The sequence below is a fragment of the Chamaea fasciata genome, unplaced genomic scaffold (assembly GCF_029207755.1).
Source record: "Chamaea fasciata isolate MVZ Bird 193981 ecotype frontalis unplaced genomic scaffold, bChaFas1.0.hap1 SCAF_17, whole genome shotgun sequence".
Taxonomy (NCBI): domain Eukaryota; kingdom Metazoa; phylum Chordata; class Aves; order Passeriformes; family Sylviidae; genus Chamaea; species Chamaea fasciata.
The window spans coordinates 9,131,250-9,153,286 of record NW_027094102.1 but is presented as its reverse complement, the minus strand read 5'-3'; the positions used below and the strand labels follow the sequence as shown (position 1 = coordinate 9,153,286).

Here is a 22,037-nt window from a genome sequence, read left to right as displayed (position 1 = left end):
GATGGCCACAGCGTAAAGCCGAGATTAAACTTCTATTCCCCATTTAAAATTTTTATTGCAGTCTTTAAATGAAAATAAAGCAGTTGTCAGCACTTTTAGGTAACTTCTGTGCCTTGCAACCTGGAAGCAAATTTTGATTCACAGATGCCTCTTGCTCCGCTGATCAACTGTGCTGGCAGGACTGGCAGACAGGAGCTGTCTTAACAGTTTTAATGCACCTAAATTTGTGCCTGTAGTTGCTGTTAATGCCTTGATTGGTGCTATTGAAATCTCTTCTTAAATATATGGTAATACATTCCTCACTGATTCCCCTGCTTTTCAAAACTCAGGCCTGGAGATATCATTGTCTGTAATAAGTTCATTCTGTTCCTTCTGCTTTACTGCCTGCCTGGCCTACCTTTGATGAAGTAATTCATATAACTCCCTAACTCCAGAGCAAGTTTTGATTGGTTTTTGAATTAAATAACATATTTTCTTTTAGGAAGTCCTGCAAACTCCTCTTGGCATCTGATATTCATATGACCTCTGCCATTCTGGATGCATCCCCAGGAATGAAGAACCTGGATGTCACAGCTGAGAGTGCACTAGTTAGCCTTAATTGCCCCAAAAAGCTTCATCTGGACCTCACATTTACCCTTTCTATCAGGAGCTCCCTTTAATCTCCAAGCCTGGGGGGCTTCTAGCTCTTGCCTGGGCTGTAGTTGAGACTGTCTCAGACTTGTTCCTGAACTAATGTTTGGCTTTGCATGGATGACTTGGGAGCTGGTGTGTTGATAGGAGCCACTGCCATCCCCTCCTGCTCTACCTCCCATGGCAGGGGACAGTCCCTGGTCACAGGGTTGTCCCTGCCCTGTGCAGAGGCTGCTCCTGGCACCCCTTCCCTGCCAGCAGCCCTGCCCATGCTGCTTTTTGGCACTGGCAGCCACAAATACATTACAGCTGTGGTAGGATTTTCAGTAGATAGAAGACTATTAATGGATTAATTTATTAACTGTTTGAGAATGGAGAATACAGGCTGTTGTTCTGGAGCACTCAACATGTAGTAGTTTTAGCCACACTTTTCCTAAGGGAGATATTGGACTCTTAATATGCATTTTTGGATTAGCACAAGCAGGCCTGTCATTTCAGTGGGATGACATTTAGTTATCAGGTCTGGGGGACAGACCAAGCACGAGGAACATCTTCCTTTGTTCCCTGAGGGAACAGCAACTTTTCTGTGCAGACAACATCACTAGTGGAAAACACTCTGGATTTTTTTTTTTTTTTGCATGGAATAAATAAAGATATACTGCATTTCCTCCCCCAAAGCAGGAATAGGAGATGCTGTGATGTCTCTGCCGTAGGCAGCACCTGTGGACAGCTGGCAGTCTTGAGCCACTAATTCTCCCTAAAAAATGAGACTTGGGGAAGGATCTAAAATTGGCTCATTTCACAGAGCACAGCAGCTTCAATCCCACAGTGTGCTGTAGAATGGGCTTAATGCTGAGCCACAACAGGCACAAGCCTTCCTATTCAATGTAACACACCAAGGAAAACCTCCTGGTTTATGTGCTTTCTGCATGGGAGCTTGTATACATCCAAATAGTGCCTTTTATATTTTGGGAAGGGATTTTTTGTGTGTCTAAAGAGAGGTACAGAGTGGTAGAAGGCTGGGAGCCGGGCTGCTCCTCCATTCACACCGGTTCACTTATATCCCCTCTCTTTCCGAAGAAAGCTTCAAGGTTGTTTTCTACCGTTCCACTCAGTGACATCAAAGCCAGGACCACGCTCTTCCTCCTGCATCTCTTCCTCTATTTCACTTTCCCAGATCAATTCACAGGCAAACCTACACCTGCGTTATCACTGTGTTTGGGATCCGAAGGCTCTTTTCCGGCCCGGGGAAGGGGAGAACATATCCTGGGCTCACCCAGGCCGGGCTGGGGCAGGCGGGGAAGGCACAACCCGGGGCCGGGGCCGGGCTCGGGGCCGGGCTCGGGGCAGGCGGGGAAGGCACATCGCGGGGCCGGGCCGGGCTCGGGGCAGGCGGGGAAGGCACATCGCGGGGCCGGGGCCGGGCTCGGGGCAGGCGGGGAAGGCACATCGCGGGGCCGGGCCGGGCTCGGGGCAGGCGGGGAAGGCACATCGCGGGGCCGGGGCCGGGCTCGGGGCAGGCGGGGAAGGCACATCGCGGGGCCGGGCCGGGCTCGGGGCAGGCGGGGAAGGCACACCGCGGGGCCGGGGCCGCCCCGGGCCCGTCCCGCCCTCGGGCCGCGATTGGCGGCGGCGCGGCCGGGGCGGGGGCGGGCGGTGCGCAGGGCCGGGCGGCAGCAGGTGGCTGCGCTCCGCTCCGCGCCGCTCCGCGCTCCCGCCTGCCGCGCCCGCCTCGCCTCTCCTCTCCCCGCCGCCTCAGCGCGGCCCCGCCGCCGCCAAGACGCCGCGGGCCGTGCTCCGAGTGAAGAATGGGGCGGCCAAGCTCGCCAAGCCGCCCGCGGCCGCGGGCGAGACCCCCGGCGGCGCCCCCGGACAAGGGCTCTTCATGGAGCGGTCGCAGAGCCGCCTCAGCCTGTCCGCCTCCTTCGAGGCCCTGGCCATCTACTTCCCCTGCATGAACAGCTTCGACGAGGAGGACGCGGGTACGGGGGGCCGGGGCGGGGGGCGCTCGGGGGGCGGTGGTGCCCGGGGCTCTGTGTCCGTCCGCCGCGGGCGATGCGGGCAGCGAGCGTGGGCGTGCAGCGTGTCAGAGCCATCCCCGACCCCGCCGTGGGCTCGGCGAGCCGGGGGTTCATCCCGGCGGGTGTGCCAGGGGTGCCGGCGGCTGCTGGCCAAGGGATGCGTGTGCCTGAGCAGGTGAAAAGTGGGAATGTGTTCCAGCGGTGAGACGCGCTCCGGCTGCTAATCGATAGGAAACACGGGTTATCTGCAAATGGAGCGGCTCACGCTCCATCCTCCTCTGGGTGAATGAAGGGCAGCGCTCAGGGAGAGCGCGTCCGTTCTGCCGGATGGTGTGTCCGCTCTGATTTATACACCATCAACTCTCGGGCTAATTGTTCCCAGGGGTCGTTAGCGCCGTACACCCTGCTGCTTTTGGAGAGGGGAATAAAAGGATTCAGTTTAAATGAGGGCAGAGTAAATCCCCAAAACAGAAGCCTTTCAGAATGGATGCAGTGATTTTTTTGCCGGTATCAGACAGACCTTTCTGGCCTCAGACAGTTGGCGGTAGTCGTAAAATGAGACTAAGCTTAAAAAAGAGGGGCACTGGTAGGGAACAGTAGGAAAGGCATTGGGTTGAACGGGAGAGGAAGGGTGGTGGGTGCTGGAGAAGGTGCCGGGAGTAGAGGGCAGCACAGGCGCTGCGTGGGTGGGGAGGGGTGTGCGGGAGTGGATGGAGAGCGCTCTGTCCATTCCCCGTGCCTCCCTGGTAATCGAGGGGTGCTTTTCCCAGTGCACACTGTACCCGGGGCCGAACCTGTAAGTGAATCTTGTGAGTGGCAAATAATGAAAGTTGGTAACTACGGCGTATTTTAACACTGACTGTCATGGTTGCATCCCTCAAAATGCCGGCATGCTCCTTTGTCTAGTGGCTCATCTCAAGATGTGCAGATGCCAGCAGGAATACATCAGCTCGCCAGCTGCTACACCTGTAACGATGTTGTTTTTAAAGGAGTTGACGTAAGAATCAATTCATCATCTGTGTGATTAACCTAGACTTGTCATCAGCATCATGCAGGGGTGGCAGGCAGAGGATTGTCTTCTCTAACAGATGTAGTTTTTCAAATTTTTGTCTAAAAATTTTGCTGATGGTTTGTTTGCACTTCAGATTTGGTTCGAATGCTGAGGAGCGTGCAAGACAATAACGGGAGCTTTGGGAAGTCTCAGCGCTGTTGCTTCAGGAATGATTGATAGTGAGACATGCTCAAGTATGAGAACCCAACACAATGCCTGGGACAGCATTTCATTCCCTGGTGTCCAACCCCTCCTGCTCTGAGCAAGGTGATAGTTTAGGTGTATTCTTCCTCTTCCAGCGCTTAAAAAAACGTTTTTGCACTGAATTGTATTTATTCACACTTAGTGGATGTTCATGCATGAATGTTAATAAGCTGCTGTTAATACAACACAAATACTTGTCTCCGAATTAAACAAATCTACAATTAAGACCTCATTCTCCAGCAGCTTATGAGCAGATCTTGCCTGTGTGACTTGTCTCGTTAGTGAAGCTGCTCAGGGTGGATTCAGTGCCATGGGGATGTTGCAGTGTTGCTCCTGTATTTTGTGCCTGTGAGTGTGTTCAGACACGTATGAGCAACCAGCCAGGGAGAACGTGTGCTGCTTTCTACTTTTGGTGTTAAAACTACAAGTGTATCATTTTCTCAAGCAAATAGATGACATGAAAGAGAAATTATAAGAGAAGTGCTGAAATTGTGACAGATCAGATTCTATATTATTCATACCCATGCGCGCTTCTGAAATTGTGAGAGATTCTGACCAGTTTAGGTTGCAGCATGATTTCTGTCAAAAAAATAGATCTCGATAGCTCATTCAAGGAGATGAATACTGCACTTGGCAAGATGTTCTCTGTAGGAGGTGGCGGAAAAAAAATGAAATTGATCCCAGGGGCATTGACAAAGTAAACAATCCTATTTCAAACAGACACATCATCCATTTTGTCTGAAGCTGAGAACCACATCTTTAAGAGAATAGCCGTCCTATGGAAAAAGGAGAGGAACTGATAAATGGCCAAGCTTACAGGAAATTTGATGTTTTCCTGTGATAGGGGAAAACAGCCTAATGATAGCTTAAATCTACAAACAAGAAAAATTCTTGAGGTGTTACATTTAAGTTACTATGGGTGGGTTATATCAAAGGAGCCTAAAAGGAAATTTACAGATGTGCTGAGAGCCATGGCCACATTTGGGCAATGGTAACAACACCTCTGGCTTCCAGTATTTCACCCTTTTAGTCTGGAAAAATGACTCTGCTTTGGAAAAATACAGAATATCCCTTTACTTATATGCTATTTCCTTTTTTGCCATGGCTCTTTTGTTCTTCTTTGCTGCGTACCTCGTGGACATAAGGTGAGAAGACTCTCTACCTTTTCCACAGTTCCTTTGCCTGATACCCCTGCGGTGTGTCTGGACGGAGTTCTGGGCAGTGAACTGGGTGCAGAAAATCTCTAAGTGTGCAGAAGGAGGCAGCCAGTGGAGGCAGGAAAGCAACGGGGCTTGGAGCAAGAGATAGGATCACATTTGAGTGCTTCCAGAGCATAGGAGTGATGGAGTTTCAGATATTTCATGTCCCTGTGTCTCTCCAAAGAGATGGATGTGGACTTCAGCGTTCTAATACCCTTTTCATTCCTCAGCCGCGTCTACAAAGAAGATGCTCTGAGCAAATATGGAGCTTTTTTTGGCCTGGAAGTTGCAATGAGGCTTTGAAATAGCCAAAATGCACTCAGGAGTTCAAGGACTCAGGGTTAATAACTCTTTTGATCTCAGCATGGTAATGTTGCTGGCCTTCCTGCTGGCTGAGTGCCACTGTCTTTGCTCCACTGAGGTCCCCAGCAATGTCAGTGGAGCTTAAGGATTCTTTAACTGCAGTTATTATCAGAATAATTGTTGGTTTAACTTATGCAAATGTCTATCCTACATTTCAGTTATGGAGTAGTAGAGTAAGAAGAGGTAAAAGTCAGTCATGCAGTCTTTGTGGGCACATTTCTAGAATGCCTGTTTCTAACACAAATCTTGTGAACACAAATCTTAGCTGTTCTGAGGAGCTGCCATACGCTTGGTCTTGGCTGGAATCAGCTGTTTGGAATGCTGATATTCCTGTGGGAACATGTCAGAAGGAACCAAACTGCTGAGGACTGAACTGCCAAGTGACAAGTGCGTGTGGGTTAATAACAGGATCCATGATGACTGTGTGCACCTGCCTTGTGGGAGGCTTATGGTGCACCTGGGTGCAGCTCATAACTAAAACCGAGGTGATGGGGTGTATGAAATCCCCCTTTAACTGATGGTGGCCTTAGCACAGCCCTCCCCAGTTTAGGATGAAGGTTATCCTTAAGGTAAATGGTGTGGAGGAGAGCCATCTTGCTCCAAGTATGAAGATTGGAAACCTGGCTAAAGCAGAACAGAAAGTAAGGATTTTGCAGAGAGTAGCACCAACTGACTTAGAACTGCAGGTGCAGAACAAGCGAGCTTTGAGCAGGAGAGAAGAGGTGGTTTGAGTAGCTGGGACAGTTGATGCAGCAGTGGTGAACCTGCCGGGAGCTGGGAAGTCAGAGGCAGTGCTCAGCTCTGGAGGGGTGAGAGTTTCCAGACAAGCACCCCGTGTACTACAGAGGACAAGAACTACACCTAAAGCAAGACAGGTAGGGAAATGCAAACAATCACTGGAAGGGATGGGGCTTCCTTTCTTGTGCCCAAACTGCAGGACCCAGCAGAACTTTTCGGGTCTGGGTGTGCTCCAGCTGTGCTGTGGCCCAAGTGGGTGAGACACTGTAGTGCACCAGCTCCTTTCATCCTACATCTGTTTTTTTTGGGAAGAACACCTGCTTGCACTGACAGAAGGCATGTGAAGCATGCCCTGACAGGGACAGAGATGCAGATTTGAAGGTATGGAACTGTAGCCGTGGGTCACACTGCAGATGCATCTATCCTGGAATCCAGATCCAGCTTGAGCATCTACACACGGTTCCTTGCCTGCACAAGGGTGAAGAGCAGGGCTGCTCTGGTCAGGAAGCAGGGGAAGGTACAGAGCAGCTGTGAGGGACTTGCAGGTGTCCCCTCCGTGGTGAGGACCTCAGCACAGCAACTGCCCAGCTTGGCAGACCCCTGTCCTGGCTGTAAGACAGGAGAATCAAATCATGTCTCAGCCAGCTGGACCAAGTGTCTGGCAGAAAGAAAATGGTTTCCAAAGTCAAAATGTCTCCTAGATACTGACAGTAAGCCTTCCTCGTGTCAGCTGCTCATTCAGAAAAGAGTTGAATTAGAGATAAAATTCAGCCCAGGCTGCTGCTTTCACACATTATAAAGTACTGGCAGAGGCACTGTGTTACGATCAATTACTTTGATGAGAAAGTATGTTAAATACTAATTTAATGGATTTATAAGGAACATTTAAACTGTTGGGGTGTAAGAAGGGGCTGTGGACGTTTAGGTTAGTTTAGAATATTCTTTTGTTTGGAATATTCCTTTGTTTGGGTTTTATCTATTGAATTTCCTCATAAATTTAAGCATTGACCTTCTCTATAATTTCAAACATTAAAGCGTTACAAAGCTATTAAATAGAGAGAGCCCCTATGTGTGTTTTCATGTTGCCATGGATATTTCTCAGTTGCAGCACCGTATTGGGGTACATATGGTTTAAAAGAAAATTATGATTCAAGACTTAACTAGTCCATTTTTACTTTTTTTTTTTAAATATAGCCCAAGTGCGTTAAGTCCTTTTTGTGCTTACTTTGGTTTTGCTTCATCCAAAGTTAATTTTTGGAGCTCTGTAAGCCTCTAACCAGTTTTGTTAGTTGTTTGTAGGGTAGGTAACCATGCTCATGTGGCAGAGGTATAGGAAACAGGGGAAATTATTTGTCCATCTAGAATGTTAGCTATTTTTTTAGTCAATCCTTTAGAAATGGAAGGATAGTTTATCCCTGTAACCCTGCAAAGATAGCCCCTAGAGCTCACCTGGCCATGCATTACCTCAGGGGTGCCAGCTCTCTTGGTTGGTGCAGGAGGCAGCAAAATCCAGGGCTTTTCCGTCTTTTTGTGCAGTGAGGAGTGTATCTTTGGCTGTAGGTTATCCTAGTGATTGTATGAAATGCCCCTCTCCCTGCTGGGCACATTCTAGCTCTAGGTAAACATGTTTGTTTCGTAAATGGATTAAGCTGAAATAAAAAATGAGAACAATTCTGGAAGAGCTGCAGTCAAATCAGTCTTCCATCAGAGGAAAGAGTATGAAAGGGACCAGCAGCCTGGAAGAAGATGCTGGGCTTAAGACCTACAGAGGCTGGTTATGAGTTAATCCAGATCCTAAATCCAGCGACTGCGGGTGCACTTGGTCAGGTAGAGCTGAACAATCCTTGCTGTCCCCTACCTGCCCTGTGCCCTGGAGGCAGCTTTCTGCTCTCAGGCCCTGCTGCTGCTGCACGTGTGTCCAGAGGACCGCAGCTACAGACAACAGGTTTTTGTCTTCAGTGGCCATGGGAGACTGGAGCAGAGCAGGAGCCCTGAGAATGAGTCAGCACTAGGAGCAAGGGATTCGAAACCTTGTCCTTGTTTGTGTTGCTCTCGGTGTTGTGGCTGCACGTGAGAGCCCTGGTCCTGGGCCAGGTTCATGCTGTGCCTGTGGAAAGGCAAAGCAAAATGTCAGCATCAGTCCCGGGGCGCTCGTGGTCTGTGGCAGAACCCAACAGATGGGGACGGTGGGACAGATGGGCGAGCACGGGGAAGGGTGACGTGGCATCGGTCAGCACTCAGCGTGCCAGGCTGCCTTCCTGGGCCACCAGCTGCTTCCCACTCCTGTCTCCCATGGGGCATCCTGCAGAGTCCTCCAGCACGCCCCAGCCTGCAGCATCCGCCGGTGCCATGTTCGGAATTGTTAGAAACGCTGATGTAAGGCGGGAGGAAGAGCTGCTGGCCCAGGGATCTCAAGCACTGTGCCACACAGTGCTGCATAGAAGTTTCCTCGGTGGCTGTCTGGGTGTGGATTTACAGGGGAGACGGGTGTGGATGAGGTCATGGGCCAGGATGGTGGCTCTTTGCTGTCCCCTCAGCTTTTGCAGTGCACACTTGCAGTCATGGAGAGCGCAGTTTCGTGTTTCCTTCCCTCAAAGGTGGTCTGATGTACATTACAGGTATTCAGAGGATGATGCTGGATTCCAGTAGTGTGTGCAGGAGTTGTTGAGGGTGGGTTATATGTGACCCCTGCCACCACGGGAAAAGCTTATCTCTTTCTCCTGTTCTGCTGTCAACTGGTTTCCGAGTAGAAGAATCTGTCCCTGGAAAGCTTTCTGTCTAGGAGACACTGTTTTCTTACTGCTTCCATTTAATGTGCAGTTAATTCTAATGTAACATTTATTAATTCAAAAGCACTCTGTTCTCCAGGCAAAAGAAAATTATCTTTGTCCTGTCAGATTCTTGCATTAGGACAAGTTGTGAAATGCTGTAACTACTTTGCTTCAGGATTTCTGTTTGACAGAATGTGTGGATCTGCTTTGTGTAGGGAAGAATTAAGTTTGATTGGAGTAGTTGTTTTGAGGAATAATTTATCGGTGCAATTGTTTTCTGAAGCGCTATCTGCTTATATTTGAATGCCTTCAGTTAGATTAGAAATGTGAACAATTTAATTTAGGAAATGGTCTGTAAGTCATTGATGGTTTTGGTGGGGCAGTGAGACCTGACTCACTGGAGACTCTCAGCCCTGCCGTCTCCTCCTCTCTCCCACAGACATCTGTTGAGAAGCACCATTAGCATATTTGAATAAGGATTTCTGCTCCTCTGCGGAAGTGTTCAACACATTTTGAATATCCCATCTATCCAAATGCTGTTCCCTTGGGGTTTGGTTTTATTTTCTGGGAGGATGCTATACTGTATAGCAGCACGTGGCACGATTGGGGTTCTGCAACACAGTGATCCACCAGTTGTGCCATTGCTTAAGTCATCTGCTGATGACACACAAATTAGGCACCCTGTGCTTTCTGTCAAACCATGCTTGCCTTGAAATCTGCGTTTAAGTTATACCTTTGGCTTTGCTTTTGCAAAACAACACACTTGTAAAGGCCGAGTAGCCCTGATACAGCCTCACCACATAGGGGGACAGCAAAATCTGTAGCCCTACCTTTTAGTCAAATCCAGCCGCAGTTAAATCACTGAGATGGATAATGTTCCACCTTCATGCCATCAGGCTGTTACATCAGCTTTGTCCAAAACACAAAACACTCAGACAGCCTTGCAGAAACCAGTCTAAAATGTTTGAGTGCTCAACAATTTGGAGAGTACACCGTGTACAGAGGTAAATGACACATTTTTTTCAAAACTGTTTTATGAGTAAGAGGAACTTAAGCTATTGTCTGTGTCCTTATTCTTGCAAATTTAGAGGTAGAGGAGTCACTTATATCTGTTCCCCAAGTAGCTAATCTATTCCTAATCAGAAGTATAGTTTACCCTAAAACTTAGCTTAAATCTGAATGGAAATAGTGGATTGCTATTGCATTGCTCCCAGCAACATGGGAAGCAATTGATCACTGCTCTCGTCAAAGCAACTCTTCACATCACAAAACTGTTCCTTCTTGTGCTGGTGATTCCAAGCCAGGAAATTACTGTAATGACAGCCATTGCTGCCTGGCATCCCTCTCTATCCTTTTGCTCTTTGGACCAAAGAAACCTGATGGATGGTTTTGTTTTCGTTGGGTGTTTTGTTTGGTTGGGTTGTTTTTCTGGGTGTTTTTTTTTTGTTTGTTTGTTTTTTTTTCATAAAGCAATCTTCCAAGTTAGCCTTCTTGCTGGACTTGGGATTGTGCAGGAGGAGCAGCGTGGACAATGCCCTGCTTGCTGTCTGGCCCCTTGCAGTGAGGAGTATCTGTTTCCCACACTTTGTATGCAGTATTCCTGTAAATACACACTCTTGCTCCTGGCTAACACTCAGGGTATGATCCATGCTATTTTCCAGATCATTCTCAGCATGAGTGCTGTTGGCTACTCATTCCCTTTCTGGCATTTGTATGTTAATTTTTTCAGTGCTCTGAAATTACTGTTTTTTACATGTGCCTTTAGTGATTTTCCTGGTGTTGATTTGGAGGGCTGAGTTATTTTATCCCATGGGTATTGGTTTGAAATCAAAATCTGTTGTTTAGCAAGTCCCATGCTTATGGGATATTAGTGGGGTAAATGTCTCTGATAAGATACTTTATCCCCTGGGCTCCAGGAATACAGCAATGCTTGTGAATGGTTTTGGGAGCTGGAGGAGATGCTCTGTAACTAAGGATCCTCGGACAAAGTGCAGCATCCTTGAAAACCTTTGCTTTCAGTGCATCCAGAGTGGCCTGTTCTGTCAGGCACCTTCTCATCACTTCATTCTGTGATGCTCAGGTCAGGGGAGTGCCAGGGTGTCATTCACAGTTGGCAGCTGCAATGAGGATAATAGTGGTTCTTACTGTGCTTGACATTGGTAACATCTGATTTAAGAGGCTATGGTCTCTCTGCCCAGGGAACACGTGGTTGTGTCCCTCTCTGGAGCTCACCATCCTCTGAGGAGGAGCAGCTCAGCTCTTGGTGGGCTCAGGCATGCGGAGTGACCCGCTTTAGCAAGGAAGCAGCAGTGTTACCAAGGGACAGGAGTGTGGGGACAGGCTGCCCCTCACACAGCTCCCTGGGCAATAGGGATGAGGCTGACAGTTTCCCAGTGGTGGCAGTTTCCCAGTGGTGGCAGTTTCCCAGTGGTGGCAGTTTCCCAGTGGTGGCAGTTTCCCAGTGGTGCGGGACTTCTGCCAGCTGCCCACCAGCAGTATGCATATTTGCAGTTAGCAGGGAATGTATCCTGCCACGTGGATGGAAAACATGTTAATTGTGTTGCAGCCAAGATGTCTAAGAAGATTAAGATTTTTTTTTTCCTGTTGTAAATCCAGCTCCTTGTTTAGCACTTCTCAGCATCCTGGGAGGATTGTGTGGGTGGGTGGGGTTTTTTTCTTTCTTTTATTTTTACTATTTACCTTTCCTTTCTTGTATTTTATGCATGTCATCACAGCTCCAGTGAAAAGTTAGGAAGCTTTCACTCAAGATTTTAAGGTGGCTGCTTCGTATCCATATTTGTATTTTAATCAGATTTTCAGAAGGAAAAAAAAAGAGAAGGCTTTTCCTTTCTAATGCCTGTTGGGTTTTCAGCTGCTGTAGTTGATTAATTCCTGAAAGTATCATGACAGTTCAGGCCCAGTGACTTTCCCTGTCCCTTACATTCAGGTTGTGCTGCTGTCCCTCTGGCTGAAGCCCTGCTCCCTCCTGCCGTGAGACCTCACCTCTGGGATTAGAGCAACTGCTCTGCACCACTTCTCCAGAGCCCTTCCACTCTTAGAGCTTGAATTAAATTCACAGTAAGGGTAGACAGTGCTCCAGACTAACTTTTGAAGCTTGTCAGTTTTCTGCTTTCCCCTAGATTCTCCCAAACCAGAAGGAATTGCTGTCACAACCCACTGTTGCATTTCAATGGTGAATTTGGTATGTTTGCCAAAAACCCAGGCATTGTTATGTGGGTTGGTCCCCACACATCTGCTTTTGTGGGTCACACAGTCCACAGTACATCCCCTCTAGATATGGGATTTTTGTTTTAAAGTAAGTAAAGAGGAAAGGATTAGATCACATTATCGAATGTACCTTGAGACAAAAACAAGCATTCTGCCATGAGCACTGTTTCCAAAAGAGTCAGCGCTTGTTTTAAATATTAAATGTGCAAAGTTGGGTTTTTCAAAAACGCCTGTGAGTTTTGGTCTCTGGTATTTGTTGAAAGTGAACGGGATTTGGGGCTGTGTCTGCTTTTGGCAATTCAGAAAATCATTCCACAGCTCTGCAAGTTCAGAAAATCACCCCACAGCTCCGCAAGTGTGGGGCTGAGGCTGCTGCTCTGGTTGTGCAGAGCCAGCTGGAGCAGAGGAGCAGACCCTCCCTGGGATTCTGCAGTTCAGGGAAGTTGGTGGGGGAACATTGAACACGCCGGTGTGGAAAGCAGGGCAGGCAGTGCCCAAAGTGGGCGTGCAGGCCAGCGCTCAGCCTGGCAGACAGCGCGTGTTAAATCAGGGTGATTTATGGAACAGTTTCTGTTAAAAGCTTCCTCGTGCACTTTAGGAAGCGGAGCTGCCAGATTGGTCAAATTCCAATGCCCAGACAGTTTGAATTGGCTGCCGGCTGCAGTAACGAGCGTGGCGAAACCCGAACAGCCGTTTCCTCCTGGCTCTGCAGGCTGCCACATCGGTGCTGCTGCTCGCAGAACAGACAGTGTCAAAATGTTACACGCTATCAGGACATTTCCATGGCAACGTTAGCATCCCATGACACCCGTGCTCGTACCGCGGTGTCAGCGCATGCTGCCGTCCGTGTGCTTCCCTGCTCCATCTGGGGCCTCGAGGAGTGCTGTGGTATGGGATCATAAGGATTTCTTCACTTACGGGGCCGAAGGTGGAAGAGGTGCTCTCACTGGGCTTCTGGGTGGCTTAAGTAAGGCAATGATTCCTTCTTTTAGCATAGCAACGCTCTCATGATCATGGTTGGGCTCAAAAGCACCTGGATTTGCATTCTGCTGCGCTGAGGAAGCAGCTTTCCCTCCATCAGATGGTCGCTGCAGTAGCTGTGTCCTGTCTGGCATCAGAGGTACCCAACGCTCCTATCAGGCAGCTCTGGCACCACTCAGTTTGGAGAGGCACTCTGGTCTTGTTTGGGGACCAGTCCTTTCAGGCCAGAGAAAGCCTGTTGCTGATGTCCATCTGCAGCCTGCAGTGGTCTGCTCCCTCCTCCCCTTCCTTAGCAGGAGCCATCAGCTGCCCTGGGCACAGCTGCCTGTGGGGCTGGTTTTGGACAGCTGCCCCACACCTTTGGGTGGGGTTTCCTGCATGGCTACCTGGAGATTTCATCATGTCTTGATCAGTGTTGTGGGCCTGCCTAAAACTATGTCAGTTTTTGCTGCTACCTCTGTGTCCCGCCAGGGTTTTCAGTATTCCCCAAGGTTTATTTTCCCCTTGTCTTCCTATATTTCTGTATTTTCGCCAGGTATTCCAAAATTAGCATCATGGGGGTTTTTTTGCACACATGTTTATTGGCTCTTTTCCCTAGACACAGGGAAAGCTGCTCTCAATATAAGCTAGAGCCTTGGCAAGAAATAACAAAGGTGGAGATGTTTCCTGTATGGCAGCCTGTGGACCTTCCACCAGTGCATGTTTCTCATTTCTGCTTGGTATTTTGTTAGAGCAGCAGAGAGAGGATCTGGGGTTAGTCATTGTGCATGTGAAGATTCTGCAAATGGCAAGGGCAAAGAGATGTTTAACTAAGGATTTGCCTTCCCAGTGTGTACAGGCTGTGGATGTGCAATTCAAGGTATGTGGGTACACAACAAAGCTGTTTTTCACACAGTGGTGCCACAGCATGAAGGGACCATATATGATAAAACCCAGAGCTTGTGTTCTTCACGTCTGGTCTAAAGGGTCCGAGAGGGTAAATGTGAGGTTTGAGAAAGTACCTGTTGAGGCCAGGGGAAGGAGCAGAACTTGATTTTTTCAATTACATCTGTTTGTCTGGACCCACTTCTGAGCTGTTTCACAACAATAATTCTCAGCTCTCCCATCTTGCCCAGTGCTCTGCTTTGAGTCGTGCCAGAGTCCCAAGTTAATCGTTCTATAAACTTGTTTTTCATCTGTTTCCACTGAATTCCTGGCATCTGCCTAGTAACAGGAGTAGGTCTGTTCCTGTGACCTGGCTGCTCAGTGTCTGCAGAAATGCTTTTACTGCTCCTGCACAGGAGACGTTGCTATGTCCTAAACTCAGTTTTTCCCAAGATCCAATCCAAGCCAAGTGTCTCTAAACCTGGCATCGTGTGGGCCCTATTTCAATATTTTTCTATTTCTGTCTCAGTACTGCCTGGTTTACCTACTAAAACACTCTATGAAATATTGCATGGTTGGTTGAGGCAAAATCTGGCTTGTTGCTCTAGGAATAATACCAGGCAAATTATCCACAGTCCATTTTATTTGGTGAATTCGACTGTTTTCACAGCCTGTTCACTGCAGCTGTCTGCTGCAGAAAGGCAGCAAGCTTGTTGGACAGAGTGCCTGTAAAAACCAGGAAGTCTTATTTCAGGCCATAATTTTGTTTAATTTCCTGAAATCCAGAAAGCTGTATATTTTCTGAAACATCTTTGCTCTGGAGCCCTAAGGCTGGGTTTCCAAAGATTACCCATACAGGGCACTACCTGCACAAAAAATGTTGGTGGGAGGGCTGAATCCTAAAGCAGGGACAACATGATGGTCTGAAAATGTTTTACTGAGCAAAATATTAAAAACTTCACAGGCTTGTGCCGGTTTTGTTAAGAATGTGCGTTTATGTACAAGCTGACCAAGAGCAGGAGTTTCTGTGAATGTCAATTATGCAGATTAAAGCAGCATTTGGCATCTGATACTCAGTTAATACTCAGTTAATGGTTTGAAAACTGTTTTTTGCCTGCTTTAATACTAAACTGCTATGTCAGGAAAGATTATCAGCCTTTTATTTCAGTTTACAAGGAGGAAAAGAAAAAGCTTAACATCTTGGTACAAGTACATCTTGGAGGGTTTAGACTTCGTAAAAGGCTTGGTGACCTGTTCTTTTAACCTCTTACAATCATCAGATTTGAGAGGAAATTGCAGTCAAAAGTGAACATTTTAAAACTTGCTGATCTGAGTGGTCTAACAGTCAAGCTGTTTTTTCCTCTTGACATTCCTCTCCTCAGTTCTTCAGACCTGCAGGTGTTCAGTCCACTAAGGCTGCAGTGCAGGAAGGGGGAAAAGAGCTGTGGAACTAGGACAGACTTGGAGTATATTTAACAATGTTCTATTTCGATGTGACAACAGCTATCGAACACCTACAAGATTGCAAACTGTGATTCACTCGGAAGCTGATATAACTGATGTCACGTTGTATTAATAGCTACAGAATTGTAACTGCTTTTAGCAGTGAGATTCATTAACAGCCTCTACAAACACTCTTGACAATCAGTTGAAAACCTGAAAATATTAGGTGTACATAAAAATGGATTATGCCATAAAGGAACCTCCCTGTGCTGCCAAATGTGTTTACAGCAAGTTCTTGAGGGTGTTATGCATAATGATTCCTCTTCATCACTTTCAGTAGGTCTTAGTGATAGCAAAAGGTGTTTGAGGACTGATATGCACTCTGAATTAATTAGGAGATGCTGATCTAATGGGGTTGCATGATGTGAGTGTATTTGGGGATTATGGTGTCCGTGGCATTTTTCATGGCACGTGGAGGCTGCACAACCTTCCCGCATAGTGCTGATGATGTCTCAGAAGGTATTTGTTCCATGACCTGGTCTAGCTGCACATTTTGGCTTCAGTGGGTGTGGCAAACCATGCCTAGACAGAACTCTCCCAGGTGTACCAAGAGCAGGGAGTTCTGCTCCCCTCTGAGCTTTGCCTGCTTTCCTGGGCATGGGCTGATGGCAATGTCTGAGGAGATGGATGTGGAAGAGAAGGAGGCGGTCAGTTCTTCTTATCTTTGGAGATACTGAATTAGTAGCTAACAGTGATGGCATGTAAATGCCCTCTCCTGCCTCTGTTAGCTCTCCTCTGGGCTGAATGAGTTGGTTACTCTTCCAGGCTCTTCAAAAACTTGTCTCTTCATTACATACATGTGGTTTTAAGGTTTGCATCCCCAGCATGACAGGTCAGGACATGGTTGTAGAAGTGAAATGGAGACTGAGATTCAGGAGAGGAAGTGTTCAGGGTGACATTTGCTCCATGTCGAGTTGTGTAGTCAGGCTTGTCACTGGAAGCGAATGTGTGGACGTGTAAAGCTGGGCTGACATTTCCAGTGCTCTGGGTGTTTCTGAAGTTGCTCCATCATGGTGGGCCACCTACTTTCCTCAGTTCCATCTTTCCCATATATGTCACAATACCTCTTCCTTTTGGCCGTGAATAATTCCCTTTTCTTTAAGTTTTCAGGTGATGACTGCTCTGTCTCATTCATCTGTCATCAGGTTTTGGCATCTCTCATTTGGATGTGACCTTACTTTTGGTGGCCTGTGACTCTTAGGCTGTTGTGTGCTGACTTCTGCAGATGGAGTCTTCTGAGGCTGGTAGGAAAGGTTGGCTCAGGACACAGCAAAATTGCAAATAACAGTCCTTTGGAAACAGTACTGTCCGCCAAGGAAGCAAAATTCCGTATTTTGAGCAGATGGAAACCCTAGGCCTTTTTTTTCCCTTTTTCATTGTTCTTTTTTACAAGGTTGGAAATCTTGGTTTTGAGTACATCGTTAAATGGTCATTCACCCTTCCTCCCTAGAGTTATAGGCAGCTGTCCAGATAATTAAGTACAATTGATCATCTTCCAGTAACACTGTTTATATTTTAAATATCTCAATGGCAAATGATTCCTTGGGCACATAACACAGCAAGTGATCAAACCACGTCTGGCTCAACATGTCTGTTGAAACAGCCTATGACAGTTAAGGAGTGTAATTAGCAAGACACATAGAATGGGATTGAAAAAAGATGTGAAAATAAGCAGAAGGATTTGAAAAGGATTAAGAGAGTAAATGACAAACCAGTAGTTAAATGGCGCATGATTAATGACTGTACAAGTAAAAGGTTGACTAAATATTGTGACTCTATAATGGCTGCCCCAAAGTAATAGAAAAATACCCTGTTTGAAAGAATCCAGACCTGGATTTACATTGACACATATGCTGACTCTGGATTTAGACCTGTTTCTTAGACTTTTTTAGGTGAGCATTCCCTGAGATGCTTTCGTGGTTGACTTGATGACCTGAGATTCCTCTTCCATCTTTGATATTGATGACCAGTATCAAGTGGTACAGGTGGACTGGACTGGCAGTTTGCAGCATGTCAGTAAAGCTGTTCTGAGAAAAATCAGGCTCTGCGTTCAGTAGTTCCAAGCTTACAGAGTTCAGTTTTGTCTCTGAGCACTAAGTTGCTTTGATTTCAGTAATTCATCTCCCTCCAACTGCTTTATTGTCATTTGATTTTGACAATAATTATTAATGAGTTGGCTTGGACACTGTCCTTGTGCTTTCTCACACCTAAGTGAAACCAAGGGTTGTGCTAAGCACAGATTGTGTGAAAAACACACCATTTCCTGGAGCTGGCCCTTGAGGGGCAGCATGGTTAGATGGCATGTACAAGAGCTGGAACTCCCAAACTATAACCTCGTTATCAATAGCCTTTCCCAACACTCAGTCTCTCTCTCTCTCTCTCTCTCTCTCTCTCTCTCATTGTAGAAGAACTTCAGATCATGCTTTCTTTTTTCTAGGAGTGGATTGTGATGGTTAATTAGATAATGTTTGTAGAGCAGTGTACAGAACCTGCCAAGGGTCACTGTCCTCGCTGGTATTATTAGAGCTGGAGGAAGACTGCCAGAAGGTATTGATTACTTGGTAAAAATAAACCCTTCAAACTTCTTTGGGTTTTATTCGTTGCTGCTTTTTATCTCAGCATCCTGCAAACATTTCAGAGGGTGGATTTGTTTGCCAGAAGATCAAAACAAAATGTTGTCAACCACTGGTGCCAATTTGTAGCCTCCCGTGTGGGCGACATCAGAGGAAGTTGTGCAGTGCTCTGGAAAGTCTTTCGAGGCTTTGAATCCCCTTGGATCCTGGAACTGTTGTTTGAGCAAAGCATCCAAGTGTCCAGGTGGGATTGCACATCAAGTATCAAGCACGAGAGGATCTCTTTGGGGATTGTGAAACTGTATTGCGTGCAGAAGCTTGTGTATACTTCCTGAAGTTGACATTTTGATTTGTTTAGTGAAGTCTGTCAATTAATTGAGTGAAGCTGAGTCTGGCAGGGTGCAGTGGGTGCTGTTGAGAGCGCTGTGTCTGGCTGGTGGGAAGGGCTCAGTGCCCTCTGTGTTTTCTAGTTCATCTCTCAGCCATGGTTTACACTTCTCACACACCTCACCGTGAAAAACAAAATGTCACACTTTGAATTCATTAAGCAGCTGTGACTATTGAAAGGGAAAGCTGTTCCATATGACAGTAAAATACGGGGAAAAGTCACGTATCTGTTGCAGAAAATACATGGGAAAGACAAATACTGTGTAATGTTCAGAAGAGCCAAGTCATGCTTCACGAAGGGAGATTTTTGAGGAGAATGGATACAACAGGAGGACAATTCAATCAGGAATATGGCTTATGTGATAGAGGATGTACTAGTCATTCATGGATCCAGAGGAATAGAATTCAGTAGTGACTGCAAATTGTGTGGCCTTGTGGTTCCTCTGATGAAAATGTGCAGTTGGAGCAGAAGCAAAATGTTACATCTTTCTCCAAAACAGGCCAAGGACAAAGCGCAGACCTCCAAACATCTGCACACGTTCTGACCTAAAAATTGCTTCAGCAGGGAAACTAAACCAGGCTTTGGTGGAGACTGCAAAGTGCTTTCTGTGCATGTGTCAGACTTGCAAATGGGTTCACTTTGATTATCACAAGTCCCCTTCATGTTCATTCCAAACCATTAAGCTCCACTGAATGAATATTTGAGTATATATGAGAAGTTTTTAAGTGAACTGACTGTCATCCAGCAATCTTAAGAGCTGACTTGTCAAAGGGCACGTCTTGTCAAAGCTGGCCAGCGGTGCTTGATGGAACGGTGCTGGCCTGGCCTGGAAACCTGCTTCCTCAGGCACAGAGCACCTACTGGGGGCTGCACTGGCCACTGATACTTTGGTAATCTTGAACAAGTACCAGCTGCTTTTCTTTTAAAACTCAGGACAATTCATGAGCAAAGGAAGGGCAAAAACCATCAGCAGATGCTGTCAACTCATTCCCTCCATGCTGGTCACTGAGATTTGTTCCAGAAGTAACTGAGATGTGAGCAAGTCTACCAGCTGCCTGCTGCATAAAGTATGAGTGAAAATGGTTAAAAAACCCAGGCAGGTAACAGAATTAACATCTAGATGTTTTAGGTGCATGGTTGGTGAAAGGGAAGAGTGGGGCTAGTGCTGAGAAGTCGCAAAGAGGTTTCTGTTACTGAGATTTCTGTTATTTCAATATGTCACAACCCGTCAGTAACTTAAAGATGGAGAAAGGGCTGTGGGAAATGGGACAGTAAATACCTGCCAGCACAATTTTAATGCTCTTTCAGTTGAGCTGTTTAAATGTAGTTGCCCGTTTGAGGAAACCACTGAATATAGATTTCAATGCTTTTGCTGCTCAGTAGGTTCTCATGTGGGCATTGCAAAATCATCCCTGATGGTCAGGACACAAGTGGAATTAGACATGAGCTTGCTGAGTGAGAGGGGCCTGGCAGATACTCTGCAGGTGGGACAAGGCTTGCACAGACCATGCAGGGCACCCAATTTGTGCAAACTATAGAGGAGGAGAACCTGGAAGCAGCTGAGGAAATGGATGGGAAACTACTGCAGTCTGAGGACTGTGGTCTCCCTTCCCTTTTGTGGCAAAAGGGAAGGAGTAAGAGATTTTTGTGTCTGTGATGGTATCTGGAGATGGTCAGGGAGATGGCAAGGTTTCTTAGGATGCTTTTCAGGTTTCTGGTCCAGCTTCCACTGACTCGTGGCTTAGGGACTTTCTCTACTCTTGAATTTTTTCGTCATTGATTTAATCCAATTTCGTTTTGACCCCTCATAAATGTCCGTGAGCACCCCAAAGTCCTGCAGTGGGGAGATACCCAGCAGTGCCACTGTCCCTGTCACCTCATGAGGATGTCTGCTAAAGTTGGCATGATGAGTTCTTGGCTGTGGGTTGCCACAGAGCTGTGGCAGGGCAGACCCTAATTATAGCACATTATGCTGGTTTAATGACAGTAATAGAAAGTCAATTTATAGGCAAGAGCAAATTGCCTTTTTATATAGGGAGGAGAATAATTCCTCCCATGTGTTGCATTATTAAATTTGTAATCTTCATTTCTAATGCTTTTCAAAAGTGAATATTAACAGAATCTAAAATGCCGCTCATAAATTTATGAGCTGCATTTTTCCCCAAACTTTTCAAGTTCTACAATTTGTCTTAAAAGGTGAACTTCAGCAAGGTTAGGGCTTTTTTTTCTTTTTTTTGCTTAACTTGATAAATGAAAATCCCCTACTTGCTGCCTACCTCTGGACAAGCTTAAAGGCTCCAAAGATACTGCATTTTAAATAGCAGTAATGGATATCTATTTCCATTCTTGCTGAGTGGAGAGTTCTGAGTTCAGGCTTATTCCCTGGTGATAAAAGACACCGGAGAGAAAAAAATGACACGTTTTCGTATGTCATTTGCTAGCGAGGAGGCTGTTGTGATGCTCTTTTTTGTTGCCAAGGAAACAGAGCCCTGAACTCCTGTCTCTGCAGGCAGGAGGAAGAGGAAAGGATGTTATTTCACTCCTGAGCTCGATTTGTAATTGTGACTTGTCATCAGAGACTGTGAATGGGTCGGGACTGAGGGTCTCACCTTCAAGTTCACTTTCAGAATTGTGTGTCCTGCCTCCTTCAGTTTGTTTCCCTGTTGAAATGAGTGTGAAGGGTGGAGCCTGGTGGGGTGGGTGGCTGGCACAGGTCGCTGGCACAGTTACTGTACAGCAGAGTGAAAGGGAGTGCTCGGAGCACAGGTGGTGATGGAAGGGGATTGTACTTCTCTGACCTTGGCAGTAACATCTTGAGAAATCCCAAGGCTTCCTTATGTCAGCCCAGTTGTTAAATCTGAGAACAGAAGCATGAAAGTTACCTGCAGGTATCAGAAGGCTGGAAGTGACAGTGATGCAGGTGCTTCGTAAGCACGGTGTCCTCTCCTGACCTTCTTTCATTACTGTTGGGCAGTCGTTGCCTGCACACTTTATAAAGAGATTCCCATCAAAATTTTTTTTTTGTGGTTACATTAAAACTATTTTTTCACTCACACACTGCCCTTTAATGCATGTTTGATCTCACTGAACTGTCAGTGTTGCCTGCAAGGCTGATGCTGGCTGTATCACACAATTGCTTCTTCATCTGTTCTCTTTTCTGCTCTCATAGTAGAGAGAGATTAGCAGGGCACTCTAAAGCATTTTGTTCATCCTTGCTCCTTCTGCAGAATTCGTTCAGAAATATTTGGCACAGATCATGGGATTTTGGTGAACTTTCTGCCAGGTAGGTGCCATGGGATAGCCATGCTGCAAACAGGCATTGCTTCTCAGGGTGCTGTGCTGGTGTGTGGCTGTTGTTCACTGTGAGAGATTAATGCAAATTCCGTTCAATACAATATTGAACGCTGGTGTGCCTCTTCTTCACAAGGGACTGATTCTTACTGCATCTGGTTGCTGGTAATTGAGAAAATGAGATTTTGGTATTGTTCCTAAAGTGTATTAATCTCCTGTATTAATTGATCTG

At 46.6% G+C, this 22,037-nt stretch overlaps 1 protein-coding gene across 1 annotated transcript in view; it reads left to right on the top strand.

The window, feature by feature from the left end:
- Nucleotides 1-2,443: 2,443 nt before the first annotated feature.
- RIMS4 (regulating synaptic membrane exocytosis 4) overlaps nucleotides 2,444-22,037 on the top strand; it is a 55,198-nt gene continuing 35,604 nt past the window's right edge. Inside the window, exon 1 of the mRNA XM_066198897.1 lies at nucleotides 2,444-2,612. Within this exon, the coding sequence (XP_066054994.1) occupies nucleotides 2,516-2,612 (97 nt within the window). The 5' untranslated portion in view covers nucleotides 2,444-2,515. The remainder of the gene's footprint in view (nucleotides 2,613-22,037) is intronic.